General features: G+C 36.6%; 1 protein-coding gene across 1 annotated transcript; it reads left to right on the top strand.

Moving 5' to 3' along the window:
• Positions 1 to 4,859: 4,859 nt before the first annotated feature.
• On the top strand, positions 4,860 to 6,643 carry htr1fa (5-hydroxytryptamine (serotonin) receptor 1Fa). The gene is made up of 2 exons (XM_017423837.3): positions 4,860 to 4,975; positions 5,370 to 6,643. Exon 2 carries the CDS (start codon positions 5,371 to 5,373, stop codon positions 6,595 to 6,597), a length of 1,227 nt encoding a protein of 408 aa, XP_017279326.1. The 5' UTR covers positions 4,860 to 4,975; position 5,370; the 3' UTR covers positions 6,598 to 6,643.
• The last annotated feature ends 4,028 nt before the right edge of the window (positions 6,644 to 10,671 follow it).

Here is a 10,671-nt window from a genome sequence, read left to right as displayed (position 1 = left end):
GGACTGTGCATGCACCGTTGTACAACTCTTATTTGAAAAGTGGAAATTAAAAACAAGCCAGTGGTGATAATACAATAAATTACTAACTGTAGAAAATGAAAATACAAGCAACTTATTTGTTTACATTAGGTTAATACTTGAACCAGTGTTCCCAGTTTCAGTCTTTGGGGACATCTTAGTAGCTAATACTTCCATCTGCATGGAGCAGATAAAGAGAAATGACATCACCATGGTATGTGTTTGCCTGTTCACAGTACCTCAGAGTTCAGCTCACATAAAATGATAAAGCAGAGCTTAAAACAAGCAAACAGGTCATTGCATGAGTACAGAGACTTCTATTAAGTGAATATATATGACTCTCTTAAAACAATGGCAATGACATCACCGCATGAGTCTTTTCTTTTGTGTTAGTCAATAAATTACAATTATGTTAGCAGTTTGCACCAATAGTACAAAAAATGTTTTAGGTAGATACATAAAAGTGATTTAAACAAAAAATGTGGTCATAAATATGAAATTTAATTGTTAATTTTAATCAATTAACAAAATGCAATTGGAGCTCACATAAGAACAATGAAGTAAATGTTAGACGTAATCAAGCTTTTCCTTTAAAGCAGCACCACATCTTCAATGTACACTTGCATATGAATTTGCAGAAACATAGTCAGGTGTATGATTAACCAATTATACCAAACAGTTGCTAATGATCATCATTTTCATACATAGGCTGACGCAGAGTCATTAACTGAAACAGGAACAGCTGTGAGGCTTAAAACTAAGTAAAGAGCAGCCAAACTTTGCTACCATGGCGAGGTTGTGAAAAACTGTTTTTTGTCCATAGTAAACATAGCAACATGACACAAGTTATATTGCATCAGCATGGTCTCTCCCAAGCAAAGATTTCAAAGCAGACTGAGGTTTCTCCAGGCTCTTTTGAAGAAGCACAAGAAACAAACATCATTGAGGACCAGAGACACAGTGGTCAGCCAAAGAAAATTGCAACAGTGCAACAGATAAAAGACACATCATGCTTACTTCCCTTCAAAATTGAAAGATGTCCAGCAGTGCCGCTGGTTAGGAGCTGGCAGAAAAGTGAGGGACCCAGCTCCACCACTGTCCAGAGAAATCTGGCCCAGAAGTGGTCTTTGAGGAAAAATTCAGCCAAAAAAACTGAGCCTCCAAGAGGAAACAAGGAGGTGAATAACTCTTATATGCATCAAAACATAAGACCTGAGCCACAGAAAATAGAGAGCAGGTGTTCTGGACGTACGATTTAAAATTAGAGCATTTTGGCTGAAGCTGAAGGCAGTTTGTAGAACAAAAAGCCGAAAAATGATACAGTAACGAGTGCCTGCAGGCTAGGTCCCTTACAAGTTTGGCATTGTATTTCTGCAAACAGCACTGGGGATTTGGTAGAGTTTATTGGTGTTCCTTATGCTGAGAATTACAAATATATACTCCAAATATGACCATTTTTTAAAGATGAAAGCATTTTTTTATTGCCATACTTGCATTATTTATTTATATCTGTAAAACTTAATTTAAATAGTAATTAAAAATAATATGTTAAAGAAAAATAATTAGGATGAAATAAAACTGTACAATGTGCAGAAAACCTTTTTTCCTAGAAACCTGGAATGAAAAGTTATCTTTCTAATGACATTTCTTCTACTCAGCAACAAGAAAACAACTAAAACAGCATTTCAGCTCCTTAGACTGTGCTCTTTGAGGCATTGTTTTTCCTTTGGCAGACTTTGTCATGTACCTCCAGCTAAATATGAAACAGATAACAGTAGATGAACAAACAAACAGAAGTAGAGTCTAGCAAACGAATGGGATTTGCCGTGTCTTTCTATGTCATTTTTTTTGCATGGTTCCTGAGCTGTCAGTCACACAATGAGCCTTTTCACAGCTCCCCTCCTTCACAGCGGCACTTGGCAGCTTAACGGCTTGCCTTGGCCAAAGTGTGTTTCAAACATCGGACTCTACTTGACAGATGCAGCAGCATCCTTGTTCTTGTAAGGGAGAGGGGGGGAATGTGAAAGACTGTCAGAGGGCTGGCTTTTTATTTTCTTCTCGTTTTTCATTGTTGTTTGAGAAATTTCAATAAAAGCTGTGGTTTGTGAGAACAGTCTACACAGATACACACATAAAGGCAGATAAAGTGAATAACCCTACTCATCATTCTATAGCATAATAAGCTTTCATAAAAACTTGCATTTTTGCAAAACTTGACATTCACGTAAATGTTACTTTTCCTTTTTTTCCCCACCTCATTGTTTTTCCAAACCCAAAATCAGCACTTTCTTACAGTAGTAATCCCACCCACTCAGCAGAATAGCAGTAAGCTCTGCAAAAGAATAATAAATAAATACATAAATAAAAGCTTAAGGGTGTCTGAAACAACATGACAAACACTTTGAGGTTTTCCAAACAGCCTTCAAATTCCCCAGATACCAGTCTGATGGGGTTTCATGGGAAATGTGGGAAGCAAGCCTAACCCACGGTTTATTTTGTTGACATCCTGAAACCAAACACCCCAGAACACCCCCTGTTGGTTTTTGTTCCTGCTCTCACTTTCCAGGTGCGTTTTTGGTGGCAAATAGAAGCACTTTTTGGTTGTAACAGTGTGGCTGATGGGTGCTTATTGAGTTACATTTATTTTGTGGTTTCAGCCATGACTGAGTTACATCGATTGACATCGGATTAAACCCAGCACTGATATCTTTCGCTGAATGTCAAGAACGTATTTTAACGTGTTTATGCTTTGTCAGCCAGCTCATTCTTAACGTCATTGTGCTGCTTGTAGAATGCAGAAGCAGAGTTGTACAATAATACTGCAGCTCAAGCAAATCTGCTAATAATAGAGAATCTGGAGCTTATTACAAATTACTCTGCAAAGCTGGTGGCAGTAGCCCCCCATCCCCCCTCCCTGCCACACACACACACACGCACACCTTTCTACACACAACTAGAAAGTTACCAGATAATTTTGAAACAATGCAGCTATAAGTCTGTGAATCATTCTGCTTTTCCAGTAAGCTAAAGTCACGTAAAAGCACTTGGCAAACATTTTTTCTTTTTCTTTCTTTTTTTTCTTTCTTTCGGAGCCGATTTATGCTTGCTCAGTAGAGCTTATCTTCAGATGGCCTTGAGGAGAAAAGCTGTGCTTTAGAACACTTCCGAATGAAAGAAGATGATTTCTTTGTTGTGCATAATGCATCACACCAAGACATATACCAATCACTGCAAATAAATACAGATATAAGGTGTTTAAAAAATAAAATAAAATACAACAAATAAGAAAAACTTTGCAATGCATATGTTTTTCTTTAGAATACATTTGTGAAAAAAAGAAAAAAAAAACACTGCCAGATGCATGACTAACAATACATCAGTGCCACTCTAATTATCATTTATCTTTCTGCACAAAGTAATCTCCATACTGTTAGGTTTTCTGTCATGCTCATTCAAGGATAAGGAATGCAGAATTGCATTGCAATGCAGAGTTAGGCAATTTTGTTGTCTTCAAAGACCATAATTATTGGTACGAGGAAACAATGCAGTTAACTGCTTCTCTTTACAGCTGCAATTTAGTCCAGAATTAGACTTGTTGAATGTTTTAGCGTATTTTAAGCCACTGTGACATAATGTCTCCTCTCAGTAATAAGTTAGCTGCAACTAACTTATGACGTAATTGGTAAAAATGTACTTTGGGAAGTACATGTTTTAAACATTGTCTCATATCCCAGAACTACAGTTGTTTTTAAACAAACTCATGAACTGAAATCATAACTCACACAGTACATTGCCATGTCATCCCACCCACCTAGACATAAACCCAACTTCTTAAAATTGAGCAGTCTCAGTAGAGACCTTGGCTTAGAGTTTAGCTGCCTCTGCTAGATCATCACATTAAATAAAATTACTGTACTCCTTGGGTTTCTATAGCAACAGTGTCTTCAGGATACAGAACAATGCAGTGAAGGAGAAATGAAGAAAAGCTGCAATGACAGTAATATCTTTGCAATTTGATTAAATTATAGTAACTGACTATTAATGTACAAGCATCAGCTTTACTTTGCATACATGGCTGCAGATGGGGACATGTTTAAGTTTGGACTTCTGACTTTGAATAGAAATTAGGCTAAACAGACTGATTGTGCTTATGTCAGTAATTCATTATTGAGGGACTTTTTTGAGAGTGTTTGAAGTACTTATACTGATAGGAATAAAAAATATAAACACATTACTGACTATTCATTTTTATAAAAATAAAGTGCTGTAAAGAGGAAAATTATGGTTATAAAATGTATGCAAACCCACATACACAACCATCAACAGTTAAGCATTCTTGAGCTTTGTTTTTATTTTCTTGTTTTAATTACTGAAATAAGACATGTTATACATATTTTTAGTCATTAGTCCGGAGATAGTTTTCTTTGTTGTTTGGTTTTTTTTGCATGTATGAGGTTTGCAAAGTCACACAGCCTTTAACACACAGTTAGAGGCTTTCTTATAGAAAATACTACTCTCAATATACCAAACACGTCCAAGTAACGAATCCAGGTTTTACGTCCATTCTTCATCTACCACCCATCTCAGCCATTTTTACCAATAAACTGCCAATAAAAGTAGACTGAGCTTTCTAACGTGGGCCTTAAATAAACTGAGCTAAAACAAAACATTTACTATAGAAATATAACAAAATGTATTGCAGCACTGTGAAGAAAGTCATAAAAAATGTGATGTTTTTCTATCAAACCCAAAAAGTAAAAATGTGAAATTGTAACTAGAAATAATGTAGACTTTTAAAATACATTTTTTCACAGTTTTCCTGTTGGTCTTCTTTTCTCCTAGGTGCTGAGTGACAGAGGTGAGGCGATGGCGGACTTAGCAAGCAGCACAGATTTCAACAGACGGTCTGCTGCACACGGAACCAACTAGATGAGACAAAACATCAAAGTGTAGACAGGTAGGACTGGATTACCACAATTACTTTAAGGGCGAACTTTTGTCAGCGAGATGAGATTTTTAAAGCTTGGGTTGTTTCATGGCCTTGAGCAGTCTTCTAAGTCCTTCTCACTTTAAAAGCATATTGCTGGATGAAAAGGTTCTTTTCATGCACTTTGATATCTTTTATGTATAAAGTGCAAAACCCCAAATAATTGGCCTCTGTGTTTATAAAAAGAGGTGAACAAGTGACATTTGAACACTTTAAAATACTGACTCTTTAAATGCTGTTCCAGAATATGACAAAATAACGTATCCTCTCATACCACTCTGAACGACGCGGCTTAACTTGAAAAAGAATTTGTTCTTATCTTCTTTTATGTTTCATTCATGCCTTTTTCTATTTTGTTTTGCAGAATGGATTTCCCCAACTGGACGGAAGAGGCGTTTGACACAAACAGCAGCAGTTATGCCTCATTTGAGACTGCCAGACTCCCTCCCAGTAAAATCCTACTAACGATAATCCTTTCTGTAGTGACCATCCTCACTACATTCTTCAACTGCCTGGTGATCACAGCTATTGCTGTCACTCGCAAGCTGCACCACCCAGCCAACTACCTCATCTGCTCTTTAGCAGTGACTGACCTACTGGTGGCTGTACTGGTCATGCCCTTCAGTATCATCTACATCCAGAAAGAGAAATGGGTCATGGGGGAGGTGGTGTGTACTATCTGGTTAAGTGTGGATATCGCCTGTTGCACATGCTCTATCCTGCACCTTGCAACAATTGCCATTGACCGTTACAGGGCTATTACCGATGCTGTGGAGTATTCTCGCAAACGCACTGGAGCCAGGGCTGGTGCGATGGTGGCTTTAGTTTGGCTTTTGTCCATCCTCATCTCCCTTCCTCCACTGCTGTGGCGGCACTACAGCGATGATGCAGAGCATGAAGACCAGTGCATCATCATCCACCATCACATGGCCTTTACTCTTTATTCCACTCTCGGAGCATTTTACATTCCCTTGCTGCTCATTCTTATTCTCTACTATAAGATCTACAAGGCCGCTCAGACACTTTATATGCGAAGGGAGGCTAGCAGGGCTAGCCGTCACTCATGCATGACCAATGGGAGCATGATCCCTTCATCCTACCCCACTGGAGACAGTGATGCTGATTGTGGGCCTCGAAGTCCAGAGCCTATAAGCCCACAGGAAAAGTCTTTCTCTGAACCCTCCACTGAGGAAACGCCACGTGAACGTGAACGGGAACGCGAACGTGAACGTGAACGTGTTCGGGTCTCAAGAAAAGCTTTTCAGAGCAAGTCACAGAAACAGGAATCAAGTACTGAGTCTCGTCGTAGTCAGTTCTACCAAGGACCTCGGATCTCAGGCTCAAGGGAGCGAAAGGCAGCATCAACTTTGGGGTTAATAATAGGAGCCTTTGTCATCTGTTGGCTGCCTTTTTTTGTCAAGGAAGTGATCGTCAACACCTGTAGTTCTTGCAATACTTCTGTGGAAATGGCTGACTTTCTTACATGGTTGGGCTACCTTAACTCTCTGATCAACCCGCTCATTTACACCATCTTTAATGAAGACTTTAAAAAAGCCTTCCGAAGACTTGTTAGGTGCAGTCATTACCTCTGATAGTTTAATGCGAGTGATCAAAACCACAAACTATTTGACACACAGATGTGGCAAAAACAATGATACAGACTTATCATCAGTGAATGCTAAAGGAATGTTGACTCAGTGTGCCAGAGAAAGAATGATTTCAAGGAAGAAAAGTGCTGATTCCCGCTTCACCATTTTCATCATCTTCAGCAGCCTAAATGGGATCAGTTCAGCAAGAGTTTTGGAATAAAATTCCACAGTAAAACCCAACTTTATATTCATAAAACACCCCAGTATCTGCTTAATGTTAATTGATGTGTGTATATGAACACTAACATGTTGATTTTGTGAAAAATGGGCTATTACTGAACTTTTGGAAGTCTGGTCTATAAACACCAGTGACCAGCCCCATTATAAGGTCCAGAAACAGCTGGCCATTTTATCTCTTTATCTAATGACTTCAATTTTGTCAGTGCTGACTAAAATATAGAACATGTGTAAAATATCACAGCATAACAAGTCATTATTTTATGTGGCCATGATGTTATAAGAAAAAAACAAAAAAACAAAAACTTTTTTTCTCTGATTGTCACATAAAAAATCATTAACAGCAGTAGATGTTGTAAAATATGGTATTAGTGCTGCAAAATGTCCTAACAAATATTAATGTGTCATCATGGCTTTAATTATTTGACAGTCTAAAGTGATTACGATTTGTGACTTTCATAAAACTTCATCATGTCTGACCTTAACATCTTGTGTTTTAAAAGGTTAGTATTAACAGCTGCAGTCAGCAGTGCTCAGAGAAGCAGGTCTTGGTAATCACCTTGAAAACACGTCCAGGCAGGAATTTTAGTTTAATAAAACCAGACTTCTGTTAGAGGAATCAGAAGAAGACATAACTGAAATTTTAATGGTCATCATGGTGTAGAAACATTTGTCAAATGTAATTTAATGCTTAATTATATAACAATTTTGTTCCAAAATAAAGTTTTTAGGTTTATAAAATGTTACATTTTACTGCACATGCACAAGTTTTCAGAAAACAGTTTTATAGTTTTTTTTTACCAAGGGCTTCATTTAAAGGGAGAAAAAATGGTTACATGTTGAAATGTAAAACAAATTAAAAAAGGTAAAAAATAAAACTGTGAAATTTGGACTGATGTAAATGACAAACTCAACATAACAACAAGGCATAAAGATGCATAACCTTCTGCTTTACATGTGGTGATCTGCAAAATGACCAGCTCATGACAGTAACATTTTTTATCATCTTTGAAAATGAAGTTTAACTGCTGGGTGAAGCAATTAGAAGAGACACGAACATTAATATGAGTGTATTAGTATGCATCAATCTGTCCTTTTAATAATTATGCTATATGTGCTCAGAAAGCAGGAAACAGTTATTAAAAATATAAATCAAACATTTATCATTATGTAAACAAACTAATTTAGCTCGTCTGACATTCATGCTCTAGTAATGCAAGCCAGCCATTTCAATGGAAAATGTTTTCTCAATAAATTTAACATCTTTAATAGAAATATTTACCAACTAAACTAACATATTTACACGTCAATTTTACAAAGAAGAATATTTTACGCTTAATAAAATACCCATTTTCTTCTTTTACTTATCTCTCTGTCTGTCATTTCCCTATAGCTTTATGGTAAGCTATTGATACAGTATAGTCATAAAATAAAACACTAGATCTGGTAAATAACAAAGAAATCTGGTTAATATACAATACTGAGAAGAGCAATCATAAAGTAATCTGCAGGTAGACTGATTGCAACCAAAAGTCTGGTGTGTCAGGGGACAAACAGGAAGTAAACTAAACAGAAACCAAAAGGACACTTCTCACACAAAATAAAACAGGAAGCAAGACCCGTGATTAGATAACTAGAAATGCAAAATATAAAATGCAAAAAAAAATATATATATATATGATTTTTAAGACAAAGAAATCCTCAACCATTGTAAGTATGTCATTCAACAGACAACTAAGCAGGTTAATCTGCTCAAAGACCTGTCCGGGGTTTGAAGGGAACAGTAGTTTTAAGCTGCTATGTGTTAAATTTTCCACAGCTTCAACTAGTTTTGGGTCATCTGACTTATTGGAACAAGCTAAAGGTTATTTTTGTCATTGCTTGAATTATTAATGCATGTGCCAGTTATCACAAGTGTATTGGAACTCGTCCCTCCTCACAGAGATGTCATAAATTAAACACAAGAGCCTGAATACGACATTGTGGGGTGATAACATTGTTCCGGTACCTTGATCTGTAACCTCAGAAATGAAGGTTCAGAGATACGGTCATAGTGACTTTGATGATAGAAAAGAAGAATCCTTAGCTTCATCCTAAACCAAATTTCAAGCTACAGAGCTGAAGAAAATAATTAAACTGAGACAAGACCTCATTAGAAGGTTCTTAAACTTTGCTTTTACTATGATCACAAGCAGCACACTGCCAAGTTTTAGATAAATGATTTAAGGAGAGACAGGCAGCGAACACATTGACAAGCTCCAGCTTTATTTTACTTATTTTCCTCATAAAAACTGTCACAGGAAGAAAGCACTGCTGGGCTGAGTAATACCTAGTGGCAGTAGAATTAGATGTACAACTAAGTGTTATGAAATCAAGGACATCTTGTGAAAATCTCTGCAAGCTGCAATGATCACCAAGAACAGTCAATCACCTCTTGCTACAAAAAGAAATACAGTAACTAAAGATTGATTTGAAAGGGCTGAGGGACTCTCAGACTGCAGAGGATGGATGCCCCGGCTGAGCAATCAGGCCATGCTCAGCGTAACCCCAGATTATCACCAAATGTTCATTTTTCAGGGAGATTATTTATTACTTGTATACTATTCTATTTAAGTGCTCATTCGAAGATTTTATTTTATTTTATTTTTTGCAATGCATGTTTGAGTCCTGCAAAGCTTAAACTGCAGCACATGTTTCTGTGCAACAGAACCAACCTCTGATTTGGTCAGTGACAAACAGTTCAGTTTGGGATGGGATATATTTCCATGGAATGTGGAACTGAAGAAACGGCTTTATAAGCTTTGTGATCTCATGTTGTAAGTTACATTAAAAAAACAGGCTTTTTCTTCATGTTTTTGTGTTCTTTACATGTTTTTCTTAATGCATTAATCTATTTATTTAACTATCTTAAAACCATCCATCTTAACTCCCACCACAGCCAGCATCAGGTCATCTGAACGTGAGACTTACCGAGGAAGAAATCCTCATTATATCACTCCCACTCAAATACTTGGAATAGTACTTCTATTTTTTACTGCATTCAAGAGTGTCCATGATATGTTGAAGAAAATCTTGCGGATGAGTCAAGTGTGAGGGTTTACTGTATGCCACTGAGATAAGAATAGGTGTGTAATATACTAACATCTTTTTCTTAGTGTGACCAGCACACTCCGTCTTCTTCTGTGTGTCCTTGTCGAAGCTATTTGTTTATAAGAAAGCATAGCAAAATATTTTATTTCTGTATGTAAAGAGGGAGTTGTACGGGAATAATAAAAATTAAATTTTACTGAAAACCTGTATTCAGTCTGGTGACTGTTTTATGTGGAGTCACAGAAACGTTCATGTTATAATGTCATGGCGCCCCCTTCTGGTTAAGAGAAAGTACTGAGACTTTCACATTTCTACAACTAGATGCTGGTTACAGAACATTATTCTTTTAGTTTGGTTATTAAAGTAATTAAAAACAAGTAAAATACGGATTGTTTCTGTCTAAAATAACCAAGAGAACTGTATGTTTTCTTCTGAAAAAAATATAGTGAAGTATTATTCAAGTAAAACAAAACCAAGACAAACTCCCTGTTTCATATAATTATAATTATTAGTAGTAGCACTATTATTATTTCAGGTATTGACTAGAGGTCATTTTGATACTCTTGCCTAGTTTGGGGGATAAAAATTTCTTACTAATTTGATTTTCTTATTATAATTCAAAACAGATGCAGCTCAGACCTTTTTTTAACTCAACTGACTGTCAGTAAAGGAACTTCGTTATTTCATTATGAGTCGTTGTATGAAATAATACATCACAAATCCCCTCCTTATAATTGTAAACTGTACAAG

The sequence above is a fragment of the Kryptolebias marmoratus genome, linkage group LG6 (assembly GCF_001649575.2).
Source record: "Kryptolebias marmoratus isolate JLee-2015 linkage group LG6, ASM164957v2, whole genome shotgun sequence".
NCBI classification, from domain to species: Eukaryota; Metazoa; Chordata; class Actinopteri; order Cyprinodontiformes; family Rivulidae; genus Kryptolebias; species Kryptolebias marmoratus.
This window is presented reverse-complemented; position numbering and strand designations above follow the sequence as displayed.

Excerpts from the sequence above, each read along its gene's own strand:
- htr1fa (XM_017423837.3), top strand. The coding sequence starts at position 5,371 with ATGGATTTCCCCAACTGGACGGAAGAGGCGTTTGACACAAACAGCAGC.